Genomic DNA, 22,673 nt, shown 5'->3' with positions numbered 1-22,673 from the left:
TTCCTGAGTCCCTCAAATTATTCAAAACTACTACAAATTATTCAAAGACTACCTACTATATACCAGGCATTTTATTAGAGTTGGGAGACAGCCATGAATAAAACAGATAGGCTCCCCATGCCCTCCATGGATTACAATGGTTGGAAGATCCATGCACCATGCGAATCATCGTTACAAAAGGATATATCACTACAATTTATGAAAGATACAGTGAAGTAATAAGAATGCAATAGAAAGAGATCTCTAATTTATTGGAGGGTCAGGCAAGGCTTTTCTGAAGACATAACAATAAAGCTGAAACTTGAACAATTACTTAGGATCAGCATTGAGTAAAGGGAAGAATATCCAGGGTCAGAAGGCACAGCAGCACATCACCAAGACCAAGGGGTCAGCAAACTTTTCTATAACCGTCCAGAGTCAGTATTTGCAGCCTTGTAGGCACACAGTCTATATCGCAACTACTGAGCTCTGTCATTGTGATGCAAAAGCAACCACAGACAACACATAAATGAATGAGTGTGGCTGTGTTTCAGGAAAACTTTGTGTCCCCGCAACTCTGAATTTCACATAATTTTCACAAGTTACAAACTATTATTCTCTTTTTGAATCCTTTTTCCACCATTGGGAGTGAAACCCATTCTTTGCTCCCAAAGCATCCAAATCAAGCAGCAGGCCAGATGTGGCCCCTGTGCCGGAGTTTGCCAGCCCCTAGTCAAGATGGAGGTGGCAGAGCAGAGCATGTCTGAGACACCCTGACTGAGTCCCGGTGGAGAGACTGAGCAAGGTGAGGGGCACAGAGTAAGCAGAACGGGAAAGTGAAAATGACATCACATACCATCTTCTGCGCTGTGTTACAAATTTAGGAATTTATCCTATGAGCAAAGCCAAGCCAACAAAGTGCTATAATCAGGAAACTATGAAAACCAGTTCTTAATTCACACACACACACACACACACACACACACACTTCCTCACCCGTAATCCAGTCTCTTCATCCCTCTCAAAGGTACTGAAGACATTCCTTCCCCTTACTTAAAAACCTTCTATCACCAAATAAGGCAGACTACTTACCTGGCCTCAGTTCCTACTACCTTCAGAGAAGCATTCAGGGCTCTCAGCCCAGGACCTTATTTTTGGCTTACCAAAAATAAGCCATAGTCCTTCTCCAGCATTTCCTCCCTGTCTTCTCTAATAGGCATAACCTCCACTCCTAACTTGAGACTCATCTTCAAGAACACCTCTCGGAAGCAAATTATGTTCTCTGGAAGCAAATTATGCTCTCTGGAAGCACTTTGCATATTCCTTTATCAAGGTGCTTAGAACATCTTCTAACAGTTCTGGTTCCATGTCTCTTTCCTCCACCCAACACCCACCCACCCCCACCTTTGCTTCCCCACCACTGCCCCAGAGGACTCTGGGCCCCTTAAGGGTAAGCCTGAGTCCTCTTTGTGCTTGTGACCCCAGTACCTGTGACACTGCTGGGTCCTAGCAGAGCCTCTGTTAATATTTGGTGAATTAAAGAGTTAATAAGGAAGTAAACAAATGACAGCCCCATGAGCTTAGCAGAGTCACACTTCTGACTTTGATGTGCTGTTAAACAACTCTTTGAAAGCTATCTTTCTGGCTCCCAGTCTCCCATTGCCCCATTCAAAAGAAGGTACTGTATCCTGATTCTCCACCAATGTATGCTCTTCAAGATATAAAGGGCAGAACATTTTTTCATGTGCTGTTAGCCATTTTTATGTCTTCATTAGAGAAGTGTCTGTTCATGACTTCTGCCCATTTTTTGACATGATTATCTGTTTTGTATATGCTGAGTTTGAGAAGTTCTTTATAGATCCTGGATATCAGCCCTTTATCTGTAGTGTCATTTGTAAATATCTTCTCCGCATTCCGTGGGTTGTCTCTTTGTTTTGTTGACTGTTTCCTTTGCTGTGCAGAAGCTTTTGATCTTGATGAAGTCCCAAAAATTCATTTTCGCTTTTCTTTCCTTTGCCTTTGGAGACATATCTTGAAAGAAGTTGCTGTGGCTAATGTCGAAGAGGTTACTGCCTATGTTCTCCTCTATGATTCTAATGGATTCCTGCCTCATGTTGAGGTTTTTATCCATTTTGAGTTTATATTTGTGTATGGTGTGAGAATGGTGGAGTTTCATTCTTCTACACATAGCTGTCCAATTTTCCCAGCACCATTTGTTGAAGAGACTTTTTTCCACTGTATATTGTTTTCTGCTTTGTCAAAGATTATTTGACCATAGAGTTGACACATGAAACAATGTTCATCATCACTAGCCATCAGGGAGATTCAAATTAAAACCACATTGAGATACCACCTTACACCAGTCAGAATGGCCAAAATTAGCAAGACGGTAAACAACATGTGTTGGAGAGGATGTGAAGAAAGGGGAACCCTCTTACACTGTTGGTGGGAATGCAAGTTGATGCAGCCACTTTGGAAAACAGTGTGGAGATTCCTTAAGAAATTAAAATAGAGCTTCCCTAGGACCCTGCAATTGCACTACTGGGTATTTACCCCAGACATACAGATGTAGTGAAAAGAAGGGCCATCTGTACCCCAATGTTCATAGCAGCAATGGCCACAGTTGCCAAACTATGGAAAGAACCAAGATGCCCTTCAACGGATGAATGGATAAGGAAGATGTGGTCCATATACACTATGGAGTGTTATGCCTCCATCAGAAAGGACAAATACCCAACTTTTGTATCAACATGGACGGGACTGGAAGAGATTATGCTGAGTGAAATAAGTCAAGCAGAGAGAGTCAATTATCGTATGGTTTCACTTATTTGTGGAGCATAAGAAATAACACGGAGGACATGGGGAGATGGAGAGGTGAAGAGAGTTGGGGGAAATTGGAGGGGGAAACAAACCATGAGAGACTCTGGACTCTGAAAAACAATCTAAGGGTTTTGGAGGGGCAGAGGGTGGGAGGTTGGGTAAGCCTGGTGGTGGGTATTATGGAGGGCACATACTGCATGGAACACTGGGTGTGGTACATAAACAATGAATTCTGGAACACTAAAAAGAAATTTAAAAAATAATTAAAAATTTTAAAAAAAAAAAGATATAAAGGGCAGAGCTTCTAGAACTAGAAGTGCTTCTATAAGTCTGTGGGCCAGCCACATCAGCATCACCTCGGACCTTGTCAGAAATGCCAATTCTCAGTCCCTACCCCAGGACTACTAAATCAGAAATCTACAATTTAACAAGATTCCCTAGGTGATTCATTTACACCTTAAAGTTAGAAAAGGGTCATAAGCCATCTGGGTTTTAAGGAGAAAATGCTAAAACTGGTATTAGCAATATCTTTTATTTTGAATTTGCAATCATGATAAAATCAAAGAAATTCTCAGCATGGATTCCTGTACCAGCCTACCAAAAATAAATAAATAAATAAATTTAAGAAATTTTAAAAACAGATTAGAGGCTCAACCATCAGGTAGTTAAATACACGATGAGATAATGTTTCAGGCCTTTCTCAGAAAGCTCTGAAACGGAACTGATTAGCTGGATGGATGGATGGTCAGTCTCAGGAGGCCACAGTCACTGACCACCATGCACTCTAGAACCTAATTGTTTTCTGTGTGCTTTCATTAGGGCAGTTTGATCTCAAGCACACAGTACTGAGCCTCCAGAGAGGCTTGCACCAGATGTGTCATCAGACCTCCTGGGATATACAGTCCAAAGCGGGCCATGAAGCAGGCGCCCAGTAAGGCCCTGATGATGTACCAGTGGCCACCTGCCTGACCCTCATCCCTTAATTCAGTACAGCTCTTTCTTACTTGAGGCCAAGAAGGGGGTGATGTATCCAACCATCTATTTCCTTGCACCATGTTTAGGCTGGTTTAAAAACACCACTGCCGGGACGCCTGGATGGCTCAGTTGGTTAAGCAGCTGCCTTCGGCTCAGGTCATGATCCCAGCATCCTGGGATCAAGTCCCACATCGGGCTCCTTGCTCCGCAGGGAGCCTGCTTCTCCCTCTGACTCTACCTGCCACTCTGTCTGCCTGTGCTCACTCACTCTCTCTCTCTCTGATAAATAAATAAATAAAATCTTTAAAAAAAAAACAAAAAAACAAAAAAACACACCACTGCCCCTGGTCCTGGTCCTATCCTAAGCAACACAGGCTTTTAAAGAGGGATTTCAGTGCAGCATGATATGATGGGGTGAGCTGGGGTTTGGAGGCCAGCAGACATGGGTTTAAATTCTGGCTCTATCCTCTGTTTAGGAAAATCATACTGTTCTCTCTGGCAGCCTCAGTTTCCCATACTGTCTGTCAGGGCTTGCTAAGGCTAAGCTGAGCTTGCTAAGGCTACATCAATTAACGCCTACAGAATGCAAAGCAGAGGGTGGGGCCAGTGTGGAGTAGTTCTGTATTCTGATTGGTATTTCAGGATATATTGATATCAGGTTTTCAAACTGGTCCAGACCAGCTCTCTCACTTCATAGATGGAAAAAATGAGGCGTGGGATGAGAAATGCTTTGCTCAAAGTCACACAAGGTGGGGCCAGGAGAGTCGAACCCCCTGACTCCTAAAACGCTCTGTTTTCAAACTCTTAATAAATATAGAATCTTTTTGGCAAATTAAAGCTTACACAACAGCTCAATATGCTAAATAAGAACCCATACCTCCCTTGATTCCTGATGCCTTCTCTGCTTCCATCTCTTCTGCTCCTGGTGGCAATCCAGGGACATGTTCTCAACACCCTTACGCTCACCCACCCCCAAACACATTTAGAGTAATTGAAGACTCAGCCCACCTGAAACCCCAGAGCCAGTAAATGAACCATTCCTGATCTTACTCATTAGATGGATCCTCTCCTCACCAGACCACCGAGGGATTTTCAAGTCCCTGAGGTTCCCAGAGGACATGAACTTTCTCGCACATCCATCCCTACCAGGCACCATGGAGTTGACATTGCCGTTATCCACACTTCATAACAGAACCGAACACCGTATCTCTCAAGGACATGGAAACTCAGGTTCATGTGACATGAGAAACCCCAACATGCCACCAAGGTCAGATTAATCCTCGGGGGATACAAGTACACAGAGAAAGAAGGTTCTGGTCAGAAGATGTGAACTTAAAGCCCAGCTCTGCCACCTTCTCTCTGGAATGGTCATCAGCCTCTCGTAACTCCAGGAGAGTCCTAGATAGTAAGAGAATAGATTTTGGAGTCGGCCAGTCTCAGATTCCAACCCTGGCTCTGCCACGTACTTACTATGTCATTTTGGGTGAGTTGGTTCATCTCTAAGAGCTTTAGTTTACTTGTCTACAGACAACCCTCACACCCTCAAAAGAAGAGAACAACCAACCCTTACTTTCGTAAGGTGGCTGCTAGGATTCAAAGAGATAATCAGTGTCAAACACTTATCACCATGCCTGCCTACGGTTAGCATCTAAAAACAGAAATGATTTAACTGCAACCTAATCAATAAATTGGGATCAACCTTCCTCAGAGAGGTGCTGGGAAAAATCAAGTGTAACACACTTTAGCACGGCGCCTGGTACAGAGGGGTTCGCAATAAATGGCATCCCCAGCCGCAATGAGCACGCTCGCCCCACCCTCGGCGCTCACCTCTTTGAGCCACAGAAGCTTCGGGGCCTGCATCTCCACGGACATGACGCCGCCAACACACTGCAGGACGCTGTGCTTGGTCTCGTTGATCCTGCGGACCTGACTGACCGCCCGGTGGTCCAGCCACATGATGATGTTTCGGTGGGCATCCCCTAGCAGAAATGAGAGGAGGGGGGACACATGCATAATCTTAGCCTTCTAATTCACTTCCTGAATCCCAAGGGCACCAACCTGCACAGCTACCATAATTCCACACATCAACCACAGCAAGGGAGAGGGCCACCACTAACACGAGCCAGTACGCTCCACCCAGACCCTGGATTTCCCTTCCAGCCATGTGTCTGTCCTTTTAAGTGTCACCTGGGGTTAAATGTCGACACTAAAACCCATTGAGATCTACCAATTAATTAGATTCTCATTCATTCTCTCCCAACTTCTTCCCCTCCTTTCCTAGCCCTTCTGTTCCAGAAAACCTTTTCTGGGTCTATATTCAGGAAAAGAGCCTATGAAGTAAGCCTAAAACTATATGTTGGCTTTTTTTTTTTAAGATTTTATTTATTTATTTGAAAGAGATCACAAGTAGGCAGAGAGGCAAGCAGAGAGAGAGAGGAGGAAGCAGGCTCCCCGCTAAGCAGAGAGCCTGATGCGGGGCTCGATTCCAGGACCCTGGGATCATGACCCAAGCCAAAGGCAGAGGCTTAACCCACTGAGCCACCCAGGAGCTCCCAATACGTTGGCTTTTTAAAATCTGCTTGGACAGACACATCAACAGAATAATATATCCACTATAACACACCGACTACCTCCATACAGTGGCTTTTATCTGCTTATAGTTCCACTACTTCTAGTCATTTTGATTGAGATTAGTTAACTTAGGTGTTTTAATCCCCTCTCTCGGTTTGGTGGAGTAGGAAGCAATGGAATTTTTTTCAGTTTGGGGATCAGGCAGACCTCATGGGGAACGTGCACTATTTCAGTTACAGGTGGAGATAGAGTGAAAGAGTCTTTAAGTTTTTCTTAGCCTAAGTGTCCTTACCTATAAGATAGGGATAACACCTAAGAGCATATAAGGGTTAATCGAGATTTTTCTGTTCACCAAACAAGACAATGCACATAAAGGCAAGTACCTATCACACAGTAGGTTCTAAAGAAGATGAAGAAAGAAGACACAGAATTTAAAACCAGGTGGAAAAGCAGCATAGGCAGGCACCTCACACCCTTCTGCTACCACCCTGCAGCCCATATGGGAACAAACTGTCCCCTTCTCCCTTCCATGGCCGCGATTAATTCCTCACATACTAATGGGCAAGCCAATATTCTTTTTACAGTTCTCTGCTTCCTCAGATGGCAAAATGCAGAGAGCAGCAATGACTAAACTGGGAGATAATAAAGAGGAAAGATAAAAAGGCCCCAACAGTAATCGAACCAGGCATTTCACACATTATTTTGCAATTGGAGAACAGCCGCAGCAATTATATGTCTTTGCTAATAACAAATATTTATAAAGCTGTGTGTGTGTGTGTGTCTCCCCCAAATGTTTTATATGCATCATCTCATTTAATCCTCAAAACAACTCTCTGATCTATGTCATTTTCCATGATGAACGGACTCTGAGATTTAAGATATGCCTCCTATCTCACAGCTTGGAAAAGCATACAGCATGCTTTGAAACAGATCTGTGCAGAGAACAGATAAATAAATTGGTACAACAAACTTAAATTCAAGCTACACAGATCAACATGAATAATGATACCAACTGGGATATTTTTAAACACCATATATACTGTTTGTTGTTGCGGGTATACACATGTGTTGGGAAAGCACAGAAACGATGTGTTTGCGAACACCCACTACAGCCGCATGGTCACCAGCCAGGCAGAGGGGGAGGGCAGGGGCTGAAGCTTCAAGTAATTCTCCTTTATAAAATGTCTGTGCAAAGAAGGCAAATTTTCACCGGTTATCCTCAGTAGTGGGTACATAGGGGGCTGAGGATTTTATTTTCCTTACTTTGCCATGTCTCTGAAAAAAAAGAATCTTTAAAACTGAAAGAAAAAAAAGCCAACCTAAGAAAATATGGAAGTCAGGTGATCAGCACCATGATAAGACAAGGACTCAGTCTCTGCTTTGCCTGCCGGAGGGGGGAGATGGACTGTTCAGACCCACAGAAGCTCCTCACTACAGTAATACTTTGAAAATAAGAGGAAGTACCTGAAACCTTCCAGAAATACATCTAAGATCTGTTTTGTTTTGTTAAAAATCTTTTTTAAGATTTTGTTTATTTGAGAGTGAGCGAGAGAGAGAGAGCACAAGTTGGGGGTGGGGGGTGCCATGGAAGAGGGAGAAGCAGGCTCTATGCTGAGCAAGGAGCCTGATGTGGGACTCATCCCAGGAACCTGGGCTCGTGACCTGAGCCGAAGGCAGATGCTTAACCGACTGAGCCACCCAGGCACCCCTAAGATTTGTTTTTAAATAGCTGAGTGATTACACTGTATAGTATCACTACTTTAAGTTTTGGTTCTCAACCCTTCTTGCACATTAGAAGCACCCAGGATAGTTTTAAAAACAAAATGATGTCCAGGTCTCATCCCAGAAACATCATGGACTCAGACTGTGGGTATGTGGGCACACACACACATGCACACACACATACACATGCATGTGTGTGTGTATGTTAAGGGGGACAATGTCGGGGCGCCTGGGTGGCGCAGTTGGTTAAGCGTCTGACTCTTGGTTTCAGTTCAGGTCATGATTGCAGGGTTATGGGATCAAGTCCGAATGCGAGCTCCACATTCAGCAAAGGGTCTGCTGAAGATCCTCTCTCCCTTTCCCTCTCCCCTCCGCATGCTTTCGCACGCGCGCTCTCTCTCTCTCTCTCTCAAATAAATAACTCTTTAAAAAAAATGGGGGGCCAATGTCAATATTGCTTCTTAAATATCATAAATGCAACTGCAGCTGCTTCAAGACTTCTGTCACCTGTTGCTGAACTTTCAACTGGAATGCCTTTCAACTGCCAGCTCCTACTGCCTCAACAGGAAGAGGCTCCCAGAACAAACACAAAACCACACAATGCAGTTGTGAGAATCAAGTAGCTTATTACATATATTGGAAGATTATTGATTCATGATTCACACTGTGGACAAAAACAGGAAGTTAATCATTTTTCACCTCTTACAGAAAATCACAAAGAAAGGATTCCACTGAAAACTTGTTTAAGTACTCACTGAGCACTTGTCATGTGCCAGGCACAGTACTGGGTGCTGGGATGCCGCCAAGAATATGTCACAGTCCTCCCTGCACAGAGCTTGTGGCTGCCTGGGAAAAGCCAGTCTGTCAGGCATGTCAACAGTCAGAACAGAAGTGGGACATGGAGCACAGAGGAGGCTGTGCACAGCTGAGCCCCAGGCTGCACAGAGAGCTTTCAAAAGGCATGGAAGCTTTCCATTTGGTTCTGAAAACGACGGGCCACTGGTTAGCCAGTGGTGAAGAGAGGATAAGGAAGCAGGCTCTGACACAAGAGAGTAAGCATGTGAAACAAAGCACCGGCCTTAGAAAGTGTCATGTTTTCAGAGAATTAGAAGCAAGGGCTAGAGCGGAATTTGGGTCATACAATCCGTGGACCCATGGGCAAGACTTTTTATCCATGTAGTCACTCTGTTAACATTCTGCATATCTCACAGGAGGTGTGCCAAGCATGCTTGTGGGAAAGCACTATGAATTAGCAAAAACATCTCAGTATTAGGTTTCCACTGCAGAGTAACCTAAGTGGTAATTCCCTTCCCGGCCCTGAATTACCACCCTCGCTGCTTCCTGCTACCAAGAGCTCCTGCGGCTGGGATGACCCAAACAGAGCTGTGCTGGGAGTTAGGGGGCTGCAGAGCAGGGAGCAGGCAGCCCTGACACCACAGTCCAACCTGGGGGCTGTCTGATCTTCAAAGGAAGGAAGATCAAACAAGAAAAAGCTAAAATGAGAATATTTTATCATGTAGTAATGATTACTGTTCTTAAACAACTGTACTTAATTTACTTGGGGTTTTTTCCCTTTTCTTTTTCTTTTTTTTGTTTTTGTCTTTTATTTTTTGTTTTTGTTACCATCTTTACATTTTTGCCTGTGTTGGGGGTTTTCCTTTAATGGTGATGGTTAATTTCCTGACCCCACTGCCTACTCCTCGCAATTACTCCAGTTAACCAAGAGGTGTTCACTACCACACAGGTTTAAGAAGCCTTGAAACAGCCTTTGAGTCCCCTTTAAAATTCAAATTTCATTTTCTAGCACAAGATAATCCATTTCAGATAAAATCTAACAGGTTCTAATAGAACCTGTTGAAAGGCAAGAAGCTGGTAAGGGGCATCTGACGCTGGATGCATTTGATGAATGGGTACACTTTAACCTTTTGGGTGGAATAAAACTATTTCAACACTTATAATTAGGGTTGCAACCTAACTACCCTGTTAATAGAAAGCCTGTTAACAGGAGGCAATTCCACCTACACCGAGAAAAAGATGGCACCCAGAGAGGGTGCATATGTAAGCAGGCTTAACAAGAAAGACTTCTCTTCCACTTGAAGTGTTCCTGCTCCTGGTATCTTAGCTACCCATTTAGCAGCAGCCAGTGATTCTCCACATACCAGAACGATGGAAGAAACTCTGACAATGCTGATGATACCGAGCTCTCTCCACAAGCCAAGTGAATACAAATCTTGGGGGTAAGCCTCATGATTTGGGGATTTTAAAAGATCTAGGGTTGATTTTAATATAAAGCCAGAAATAAAAACCATGCATTTTAGCAGATCAGAGATTAGCATCCTTGGAACGTAGGGCTGGTAACATCGAAAGTATCACCCCAAATGAGAATTCAACCAGCAGCATCCCTAAGAGACCATCGCCTGGTCGCTACTGAAAGGAACTCAATCAAGGAAATGCTGACAGCCTCCCAAGGGGCCAGCTCTGTGGCTGGCCATAATCTCGTAACTGGGGAGTGCGTGCTGTTGCTATGAGCTGAGGTCTACTAGTCCAGGCCCATTTCTTTGGTCTGTGCTTTCCGAAGTGGCCCAGACTAGAGCTGTTCTGCCCTCCTAGGCCAGAACAATGCCAGGGGAGCCAGCGATCAGCCACTAAGAACAGGAAACATTCATGTCTGTCTTTGACACCCCAACACTTAATGAGACAGGGTATGGCACACAGGAGGTACTAATAAATGTGACCAAAAGGGGGAAACGTATGTGTGTGTAGAAAGATGGGCACCATGACCACTATGTTCTAACCATTCATCCACCTGTGTACTTTTACCAGCACATGTAATTTACATAAATCACTATTCTATGAATTAGGTCCATAAAAGTCAGTGGGACACATTTTTTTTTAGGAATTCAGGATCGGATGGAAGAAACGCTTCTGAGTATTCAAGTGTCAGGTTCTCCATCCTCAGAGCAAAGCTACAGTTCATTATTCCAATTCTTTCAGAAAATGCAGAGGGAAAATGACTCGCTCAAGGTGTTATATAGCTCAGCATCAATAGAGCTGAGATCTGGGACCTTCCTGAATCCAGTTCCAAGGTGTCCCAGCGTACCATGGTATCCACAGCTAGACTCTCAAACACAGGCTTGGCCTAAAACACATTTGCAATGGCCACCTCGGCAACACCTTGCTGGGGATGCCTAGAGCCACACTCAGATGGAACATGCAATTTCCAGTGTGCCGTGGTCTCCACCACTCCCAGATGTCTTCTGCTCACGAAAAGGTTAAAAACGGGTTGAAATTTATCTCCACACACGTGCTATTGTTTTTGTTGGTTTGTTTGTCCAAACCTGGTGTACTTTACTCATTTTTGTTACCTACACAACCTTTATGGGCTTTTGGGTTTGCAACCTCAATGCTAGTGCTATTTGCTAAAATTTCCCAAGAGGGAAAGATCTTGACCCATGAGAAATTTCTGATGGCAAACCCAAGTGGCACATACATTTGAAACAGCTCATTACTGTATTCACAAGTCTCTATTAGGACAACATCATTAAATGGGAATGTCCTGTGGTTTGGTTACTGAAAGAGAGAGGACAATCTGTTTCCAGCTTCTGTGTGATGCATGGTCCTGTCTGCCTTATTCTATTTCCTTTACATGGACTTGGCTCACCTGTTCAAATGCTGTATGATGCTACAGGACCATCATACACAAAGCAACTACAGGCACTGACACTACCTTCCCAGGAAACACCCAGACCACTTGCCCATTTCAAGGCTGCTTACTCTGAGCTAATGATCCCATGTCCTTCCTTCATTCTCCACTATGGCTTTTGCACATTAGAGAGCCAAGTCTCTCCCTAATCCAGCCCCCATGTCACCATTCCCACCAACTGTTCTCCAAGCATATAACCTCCAGGACATGATTCTGGCCTCCATGCTCCATCACTGTATCTCATCCTTGGCAATAAGAGACACTTGACCTTGTGTTCCACCTGGGGCCCAGCCAGTTTCCCACCACCAGGGAAAGAGAGTGGAATGGTCCTACCTTCATGGTTTACTGGCAAAGGACGAAACTGCTTATCCAAAACCACCAGAGAACACGTGGCATCAAACCCAAGCCCTCGGATTTGGTTTACATCAATCCCTTGTACAACTTGCTGTTTTAAAAACAAATAAACAAAAACATAAATTACAAGACAGGCTTTTAAAAGACTTAAAACAGTTACGACTAGAAAAAAAGGTGAATGGCTAAATTGAATAAATACAACAGAAAATAGATAAAAGTTGAATATAAAATAACAGAAGATCCTATAAATTAATAAGACAAAGACAACCAATTTAATTGGAAATCAAGCAAAGGACATGGCAAGTCACTTCATAAAATTAAAAAAAAAAAAATAGTGAAAGAGCATATAAAAAGATTCCCAACTCCAGTTAAGTAAATTAATGCAAATACAACACACCAATCTCTGCCTTCCACATTGGCTAATATGTATAAAATTAACAGTATGCAGTTGTGGCAGACAGAAGGGGACCTTCTCTTACATTATTCTAACAGTGTAATAACTTGGCACAGATTTTGGAGAATAACTTCAGAGTATTTAGTAAAAATAAAAACATGCATAACTTTTGCCAGCCAACTCACTTCTAGGAACATACCTTAGTGATTTATTAGCATAAGTTACTATGTAGATTAAATTTAACTATAGCACTACTTAAGAATATATTTAAAATTTGGAAAAACTATTTTTACTAGAGTATGGTACATCTGCAAAATGGAATATTGTGCAGCCATTAAAAAGAGGTCGAGAAGTAACTCCTGAGTGTGGTACTCTGAAGAGGTGCAAATTCTTTTAGCAAAATAAAAGTATCAAGCTGGTCAAAATCATCAAAAACAAACATCTGGGGGCTAGGGAACATGAATAAAACCACATTTATTTATTTATTCTTAAAAAAATCAAAGCATTTAATTTTTAAGGATTCATTCTTGAAAAAGCAAAATTGTATTTAAAACATTCACACAAATACAAAATAAAACAAAACAAAAAACTCTAGCACCAGATGGCTCCACGGGGGGATTCTGTTAAGCACTCAAGGAAAAAATAATTCCATTCCTTCACAAACTTGTTTAGGATACAATGAAGGAGGAACATTTTACAACAAATCCTACATGGCAAGCATTACTCACATACCAAAGCCAAACAAAGACATCAAAGGCGCCTGGGTGGCTCAGTGGGTTAAGCCGCTGCCTTCGGCTCAGGTCATGATCTCAGAGTCCTGGGATCGAGTCCCGCATCGGGCTCTCTGCTCAGCAGGGAGCCTGCTTCCCTCTCTCTCTCTCTCTGCCTGCCTCTCTGTCTACTTGTGATTTCTCTCTGTCAAATAAATAAATAAAATCTTTAAAAAAAAAAAAAAAAAGAAAAGAAAAGAACACTACGGGCCAATATCTGACATGAAAACAGGTGTAAAAATCCTTAACAAAATATCAACTATAAAACATGTATTACATAATATGACCATGTGGGGTTATCCCAGGAATGCAAGGTTGATTTTACATCCATAAATCAATCACTGTATTATACATATTAATAGAATAAAGCACAAATAACAAATGGTCATCTCAACAGATGCAGAAAGAGAAAAACAAAACAAATCAATAAACTCAGAGACAAGAGAACTTCTACAATCTGATAAAGACCAACTACAAAAACCTACAGCTAACATTAAACTTCATGATAAAATGAATGATTCCCTCCTATATTATAAACAAAAATGTCTCTTCTACTTCCATTCAACCTGTAGTTAATGCTTCCAGCCAATGCAATAAAGCCAGAAAAGAAATTTAAAGCACAGAGATTGGACAAAAAGAAGTTCAAACATCTTTTTTTGCAGAAAATTGATCTCATATGCAGAAAATCCTAAGGCATCTGCCCAAAAAAAAAAAAAAAAAAAAGCTACTAGAGTAATCAGTAAGTTTAGTAGGATCACAGGATACAAGATCTGCATATTAAAATTAATTGTATTTCTGTATACAAGCAACTAACATGTCAAAACTCAATTAAGGAAATAATTCCATTCAGAATAGCATTAAAAAAAAAAAGAAACCCTGAGGATGAATTTATCAAAAGAAGTTCATAACCAGTGCTCTGATAAGTATAAAACATTGCTACAGAAGAAGCTACAAATTAGAAAAATATGCTATATTCATGAAATGGAAAAGTCAACATTGTGAAAATGGCAATGTCCTCAAATTAATCTACAGGTTCTACATAATCCCTACAAAAATTACAGCAGGTTTTTGGATATTTGGGTTTTTTTTTTTAATATTGTTACAAACTGACAAGCTGCTCTTAACATTTATACAGAAATGTAAAGAATGAAGATGAGCCTAAGCATTTTTGAAAAGAAAGAACAAAGTTGGAGAACTTAAGCTACCTGATTTCAACTTTACATAAAACTATTACTACTAAATCAGTGTGGCATTGGCATAGGATAAATTTACAGATTAAATGGAACAGAAGAGAAATATGAGAAATAAGCCCAAACATTTATGGTTGATGAATCTTTTTATAAAGGTACCAAGACAATTCAATTTAATAATCGACTATTTTTATTTTTATTTTTTATTTATTTATTTATTTATTTTTTAAAAATATTTTATTTGGGCACCTGAGTGGCTCAGTTGGTTCAGCGACTGACTGCCTTGGCCTCAGATCATGATCCTGGAGTCCCAGGATCAAGCTCCCTGCTTAGTGGGGAGACTGGCAAAAGGACAGTTTCTTCAATAGCAGCGCTGGAACAACTAAATGTCCACATGCAAGAAAAAAACCAACTTATACTTCTAGACTTTTATCTCACACGCACACAAAAATTAATTCAAAATGTATCATATCTCCAAATGTAAAAAATAAAACTAAAAGACTTGGAGGTGAAAATTTTCTGACATAAGTTAGATAAAGATTTCTTTAAAAATAAGAGTCATAAAAGAAAAAAAATGGATATATTTGACTTTATCAAAATTTTTAAATTTTGGTCTTCAAATGCAACCATAAGAAAATGGATAAGCTACAGACTGGAGAAAATATTTGCAATTCATACATCTGATAATAGATCTACATATAGAATACATAAAGAACTCTTAGAACTGAAACAATAAGAAAAATAACCCAATTACAAAATGGACCAAAGATTTAAATATACATATCACCGAAGAAAACATACAAATGTCCAATAAGTACACAGAAATATACTCAACATCATTAGTTATTAAGAAATTGCAAACTAAATCACATTTGGAAAATACTGACAGTACTAAGTGTTAGAAAATTCAGAAGAAAGGGAAAGACTCATACACTGCTGACAGGAATGGAAAATACAGCCACTTTGGGAAAACAGTTTGGCACTTTTTAAATATAACTTATCATACAACCCAGCAATTTTACTTGAGCATTTACCCAAGAAAAATAAAAACATATGCCAACATAAACACTTGTATGTAAATAGATATAGCAGCATTATTTATAATACCCCCAAACTGAATACAAATCAAATGCCCATCATAGTTTAATCAAAGGGCTAATCAGTGTGGTACACCCATACAATGGAATAGTACTCAGCAAGAAAAAGGCACCAATTATTAAGTGCAACAACATGAATGAACCTTAAATACATTATGCTAAATGAAAGAAGTCAGACACAAAAGAATGCATGTTATAGGATTCCCTTTATATGAAATTTCTGAAAAAGATTAACTATAAAGACAAAAAGCAGATAAACAGTTAGTTATATATGACTGGGGCTGGGGAATGACCAGAAACAGCCACAAAGGAATTTTTTTAAAGTAGCAGAAGCATTCTAAAATGTGATTACGGTAATCATTGTATGAATGTGTAAACTCAATAATATCACTGAATTATATACTTAAATGGATGGATTTTATGGTACGTAAATTATACCTCCAACTGTTATGTATTTTTAAGAGGTTCAGCTAAAGATGAAACAAAAAGACATCCATGACATGTTAGTAAAGTTAAAAAAAATACAGATCTTCCTCCACTTCGGATGTGGTTACATTGGATAAATGCATCGTAAGTTGAAAATAGCTTTAAGTCAAACATCATAGCTTTGCCTAGCCTACCTTAAATGTGCTCAAAACACCTCCATTGGCTTCAGTTGGGCACAATCATCTATCACAGAGACTATTTTACACTGAAGTGTTGAATATCTCATGTAATGTGTTGGATACTGCATTAGAAGTGAAAAACTGAACATTTATGTGGGTACAGAATGGTGTAAGTATGTTGGTTCTTTACGCTCATGATTACAGGGCTCACTGGGACCTGTGGCTCCTTACCACTGCCCAGCATTGGGAGAGAGCATCATATCGCCTATCGCTAGCCCAGGAAAAAAAGTCGAAACCCCAAATTCCAAGTACGGTTTCCACGGAATGCCTATCACTTTTGTACCATCATAAAGTTGAAAAATCATCAGCTACAGACAAATTTGTATACAACAAATCATTAACAGCAGTGATTGCCTCTGAGAGCAGAAACTGCAGTTGGAGGAAACTGGAGACTTTTTATGCTGTCATATAATTTTTAAGGTAGTAAAACAATAGATTATTTCTATTTTTTTATTTTTGTTTCACAATAGTGAAATGGAGCCCCACATGGGGCTCCATGCTGAAAGCGGAGCCTGCTTAAGCTTCTCTCTCCCACTCTGCCCCTCACCCTGCTTGAGCATGCAAAACTGCACACCCTCTCTCTCTCTCTCTCTCTGAGAAACAAAAAATGGTAATAACCTCTTAATCCCACAAAAGTCAGCTCAAAAGTGTCCACATCCATTTAAACTACACAATTCTTCTTTTCCCTTGTTTTAGAATCCCAGACTTGTAATTTAGGATTCCAGGAGGAGCATCTGCTAATGAGCTGTCTGTGACTGTTGGCAATATCTTTGCCCCCCAGCGTGAGGTAAATGCCCTAAATACCTTTATGACATCTATTGATCTACACGTATACCTTCATGAAATCTTTCATATGCAAAAAGCACAGCACACTCCGCGTTGCGTAAGCACATGTACAGGTGACAGGCAAAGGGAACAGTGATCAAGAAGACTGAATAAACTCAAACCTTCTCAAGGATTATGGTGCGACTAACCTCCCAGTAGGTGCAAAGAAAATACTCTCTTCAATCTATTTCATGAACCCTTCTGAAGATCTAGAGTTCTATATTCTACTCGTGGTCTTTCACTCACAAAGGCCCAACCTCTCCATCTCTATAATAGAAATTGATCACAAAGAACTAGAAGACTAGCTGTGACATGCATTTAAATCTGATTTGGTTAGATGGCCACATCCCCAGCCTTACCTAAAAATGTGTTATGATCATGCTGACCCAGGAGTAGGACCAACCTACTCCTCAACCCCACCCCCACCGAAACCATCCCAGAAAGACGGCTGTCAAGGTCACACTACCCAGAAGGTACCTGGCACTTGACCTGCTGACCTGAGGATTCCTTTAATGCTCTTATTAATGGAAGAAGAAAGCAGTCTAGTAAAACCACCCCAATGTCTTAGCATCGAGAGATTTTCCACAGCTAGAGAGAAAGCACATTGCTCTTCTAAAGAATTTCCAGAGAAGATTTCTGCAACTTCATTTGGTAACCTGGTCCATGTCTAACATCTGTCAACTCGTAGCTATGGGGCAGCAAACAAATATTTGGGAAAGGGATTGTGCATCGCTTTGTTCTAATGGTGGGAACCAGTTCAATCCTACATGTGTTTTAAATCAGCAGGCTCTGCCATATTGGGTGGGGAGACAGTATTCATTTGAAACCCTCCAAACAGAACTGGAGGGTCAGAGGCATACCTGGCTTTTTCTTTAACTCTATTTGGAGCCAAGGGTCAAAGCCTAGTGCCTCACAGAGTCCAACTTGCAACTGAGTTTTGTGGCTGGTACTGTATTCTTTTCGATCTTGATCTGAATGCCTTTGTCAGCCTTGAGGGTGTGTGGGGTTATGAAATCCCTGGTTCCCTCAGGCTCATCACTCCCTGTTGCCTGCACAATTCAATTACTCACACGTTCAATCAGTCAGCAAATATAATCAAACCTCTTCTAAGGTCAAGCTGAGCACTCTTCTGGGTATTTAGGAAACAAAGAAGAAAATATTTAAAAAAAAAAATCCTTGCTCCTTTGGAGACTACATTTTATTAGGAATAGACAACACCTAATATAAATAAAACACAGAGTGTACTAGAAAATGATAAGGGGATGAGGAGTGCCAGAAAAGAGGGAGGTAGTTGCTGAGAAGTGAGATTGGAGTTAACACATGAAGGACCTGAGGAGCTGACCTTATGGAAATCTGATGGGAAATTGTTACAGGCAGGAGAACAGCCAGTGCAAAGACCCTGATGTGGGAAGAGCAAATGGGCTAATACAGCTTGTATGGGGAGTATGTAATCTGCAAGGCCCCCAGAGACACTCTATTTAGCAAAATTAACTCTAGTGACTAATACAACGCATAAATACAATCTTGGACCATAGCCTACACAGCATCTTAGCTTAGGTGTGGTGCTGTCCCTTAAAGACAAACAGGAAAATGGACACCCAACACTTCCATTTACATCAGGGGCACGATCATTCTTCTAAGAAGGGAAATTCTGAAACTACCTTCATCTCCTTCCTCTCCACTTTCACCAAGTCCTATTAGATCTTCCTTCCAAATTCAGTCTTGCCACCATCTTTGTTTATTCCTCCGCCAACATTCTCATCCAGCCATTCATCATTAAAGAAAAGTTACTGAACTGCCTGGGTGGCTCAGTAGGTTGTGTCCAACTCTTGATTTTGGCTCACATCATGATGTCAGGGTCATGAGATCAAGCCCCACACCAGGCTCCCTGCTAAGCAGAGAGTCTGCTTAAGATTCTCTCCCTCTCCCTCTGCCCCACCCCCCACCCCCCGCTGTACACACTCTCTCTCTCTCTCAAATAAATAAATAAATCTATAAAAAGAAAAAAGAAATTATTAAGCACCTGTATGTGCCATCATGGAGTACATATGCTAAACAAGACAGATGTAGTTCTAGCCTCCCAGAGCTGATAGTTCAAAGGAATCTCAGTCTCCAGAACTTCATTAGAAGAAAAATGCCTCCTAACTGGCATCCTTGAATTTAGTTTCTGTTCCTTGTAAGTCATCCTGAATCAGCTGCTGGTCAATGTGAAACTCAGGATGATTCTAGAAGATACCCTACTGGTCTCAAAACTGGCTGTCCCAGGTTTGCCCCCTTATGCAATGCAGTCTCCCCTCCTCCTCCAACTAGAACCCAACTGCCCCAACCTGGGCTGGCTCCTTTACAACCCCTTGTCAGCACTTCTGTCCATGCCATTCCTCCAGCTTTGAATGTCATCTCTTAGAGTTCTCCAGAGTCCATGTTAGCCATATACCCTTTCTTAAGCCTTCACCATTGACTGGGAGTAGAGAGGTCCCGATTTTTTTACTCATTCGTTCTTTTGATACTTGAGTCTACTAGATGTTAGGACCTGGGTGAGCAAACTGTAGTTCTGACCCCGCAAAACATCAAATCTAGGAGATAAGATAGAGATCAACTAAAAAAAAAAAAAAAAAAAAAAAAATCAGATTTATTATTTGATTATAAAATGACTATTATTTTGTTATTTATCAAAAACTGGATGCTTCACAAATCATGTGACATTCTATAAAGAAAAAGTATAAGATACTGTGACAACATTCAGTAAGTAAAATAGAACTTAGTTTGGAGGTGATATTGGGCAAGAAAAGGCTTCTTTCTTGAAGATCTGGACTTCTGAGCTAAGATTCAGTGCCGCGCGGTCCAGTGGAACTTCTTACAGTGATGGAAATTTTCTGTTTTTTACCTGTAGCCACCAGCCGGGCCTAGCTCCCAAACATCTGAAATGAAGGGGCGCCTGGGTGACTCAGTGGGTTAAAGCCTCTGCCTTCGGCTCAGGTCATGATCCCAGGGTCCTGGGATTGTGCCCCAAATCGGGCTCTCTGCTTGGCAGGGAGCCTGCTTCCTCCTCTCTGCCTGCCTCTCTGCCTACTTGTGATCTCTGTCTGTCAAATAAATAAATAAAATCTTAAAAAAAAAAATCTGAAATGTGTGGCTAGTGCATCCAAGGAACCAGACTTTAAACTGTTTTTTTTTTTTGTTTCAATTAACTTATAAATAGCCACATGTGCCTAGTGACTACTGTATCAGATGGTGTGAATCCATGGATGAGGAGTTAGATACGTTGGCAGAAGGTGGGAAGAGTCTATAGAAAGGAGAAAGAATGTGACAAAGGTCCTGAGGCTAGAGTGAGCATTGCCTACATGTTTGGGGACAGGACAGAAGGACAGTGTGGCGGCAACACAGGCAGTGGAGAGAAGCGTCCTGAGATGAGCCAGGAAAGTAGGGGGAACCCAAGCCAGACAGGGTGTGAAAACCAAGTTAAGGATTCTGACTTGTATCCAAATAGCAGTGTGATGCTATGGAAGGATGGTGAGCAAAAGAGTGACATGATCAGGTTACATTGGGGAAAAAAAAAAATCATACCGCTCCAAGAAGGAGAAGAGATTGCAAAGTCAAAGTGCATACGTGACATCAGTTAGGTTCTTGCATAAATCCAGACAAGTGACAAAGGTATGTGGCACTGGACATGGAAAGAACGCAAAGATGTGGCTTGAGTTGAGGCTTATCACTGACTTCCTAAGTGGCTTAGGGAAAGGCACCTAACTCTCTAGGTCTCCATTTCTCTCTTCAGCTGTAAAATGGGAACTACCACCCTGCCCCACCTACCTTGCATGACAACCAAATGGCTATGAACACGCTTTGTAAACTACACAGGTTCTGTGACTGTAAGGGGTTAACATTATTGCTCAATCCCACATGGGTTACTCCCTCTCTGCTCCTCCTCCCTCCAACCATTACTCACATAGCTAGTACAACTTAGAACAAAACAATACTTCACCGGCCTCATAGGTGCTGGGTTACAACTTAGAACAAAACAGCACTTCACTGGCTTCATAGGTGCTGGGTTTTTCCATTCAACTGGACTATTTCATCCTTAGGGGCACAGAATTTGTTATATACCTCTTCTGGTACACACTCCGGGACTTAGCAAAAACCACAGCACATAGTAGTGCTCAGAGAATAAAGTGAGAACTAGAGGATAACTTGACAAATGCCTCTTGGCTGAAAGACATCTCCTGCTTATCTTTTTCCTTTTTGCTAATGGAAGCTGGTACTGACTAGACACCAACTTGAACATTTTCATCTTCTTGGGATGATTAAGATTGTGGGTCCAAAAAGAGATAGAGGTCCTTGAAATTAGGGACAGTATATATCGCTAAGACTTATGCGTTCCCACTGCACTTTTTAAATATGCGACTATCAACCCAATAAAGACCCTCCAATTTGGGGGGCTGTGGAAGTAGTCAAACAGAAAATAGGATTTGGAGCCATCTTGCTGGGAGTCTTGTCCTGTCTCTAACACCTGTTAGTTTCAGAGCCTCAATATTCTATGTGTCAAACAGAAAGAACGGCAGTCTATTTCATACAGTTACTACGATACTTAAGCAAGATGAGGGATACCACCATTTTGCTGTTTGTTTTTAGCTCCAAGTAACATTAATGCAGTGACCACTGATTGAGCAGCAACACTGTGCCAGGGAATGTGTTAGATGTTGGGAACAAAGGGGTGATTCGCTTCAAGAGTTCAGCTCATGGTTTTGAGGAAACCAAACAAGTCACCGATTACAGTGCAATCCAATAAGGACCAGATCAAATGCTCTATGGTGAGGACAGGGTGAAGACAGTGGGCTCTGGGGCAGCAGAGAGGGCTTTCTCACCCTCTCCTTCCTCTCAGGTTGGCAAGAGAGGCAGGGGTCAGAGGTCATCAAAGAAGACTCCCAGGAGCAAGTAATGCTGAAGATTACCAGTACCTGTGTACGAGGTGGGCAGCTGAGTGAGAATATTCCAGATAATGAAAATAATAGACATCTCATCCATTCCTGTACTCAACAAACATGAAGCAGCCATACCGGAGACAAGGAACTCTGGAACTACAGATAGATAAGGCCTGGCCCCTGCTCAGGGGGCACACAGTTTCCACAGGAGCAGACAGTCGGAAAGGCACCTGCAACGCAGTACGTTTAGTACAACAACGAGGGTGAGCTCAGGGTCCCCTACACAGCGGCAAATTCCGAAAACTTCAGGGAGCTTAATAGGACTCCCAAGCAGGGGGCATGGGGAGTGAAATGGGACTGGAGAGAGGGGCAAAGGGTAGAGCATGAGGGGGGCAGCAGCAGCCCACCCCTTGCTCCTATTAATCGTGTGACCTCGGGTTGGTTACTTAACCCTTCAAAGCTCATTGTTTCCAGTTACAGAACAGGCAGAATAATACACACTCTCTCAAGAGGCTGTCACGTGGACAAAAGGAAGCGACGGTAGCAAGTATTCAGCACGGTATCTGGAACGTGAATGCCCAAGAATGTCACCATCCCCACCATCTCATTATTTTTGTGGCTGATGTTCTGATAAACTGGGCTACGAGGAAAACCATCTCCAGCGGTGGGACCCACTCAGGGAAAGGAAAGTA

At 41.8% G+C, this 22,673-nt stretch overlaps 1 protein-coding gene across 3 annotated transcripts in view; it reads right to left on the bottom strand.

Annotated features, from left to right (window-relative positions):
- The window catches only part of FGGY (FGGY carbohydrate kinase domain containing), a 387,944-nt gene that overhangs the window by 356,988 nt on the left and 8,283 nt on the right, over positions 1-22,673 (bottom strand). For all 3 annotated transcript variants that reach the window (XM_044238342.1, XM_044238340.1, XM_044238341.1), the window contains exons 3-4: positions 12,104-12,215; positions 5,602-5,753 (exon numbers count right to left, since the gene is read on the bottom strand). In XM_044238342.1, the coding sequence (XP_044094277.1) occupies positions 5,602-5,753; positions 12,104-12,215 (264 nt within the window). The remainder of the gene's footprint in view (positions 1-5,601; positions 5,754-12,103; positions 12,216-22,673) is intronic.

The sequence above is a fragment of the Neovison vison genome, chromosome 2, assembly GCF_020171115.1.
Source record: "Neovison vison isolate M4711 chromosome 2, ASM_NN_V1, whole genome shotgun sequence".
Classification (NCBI taxonomy): Eukaryota; Metazoa; Chordata; class Mammalia; order Carnivora; family Mustelidae; genus Neogale; species Neogale vison.
Note: the sequence above shows the minus strand (reverse complement) of the source record. Positions and strands in the feature narration are given on the sequence as shown.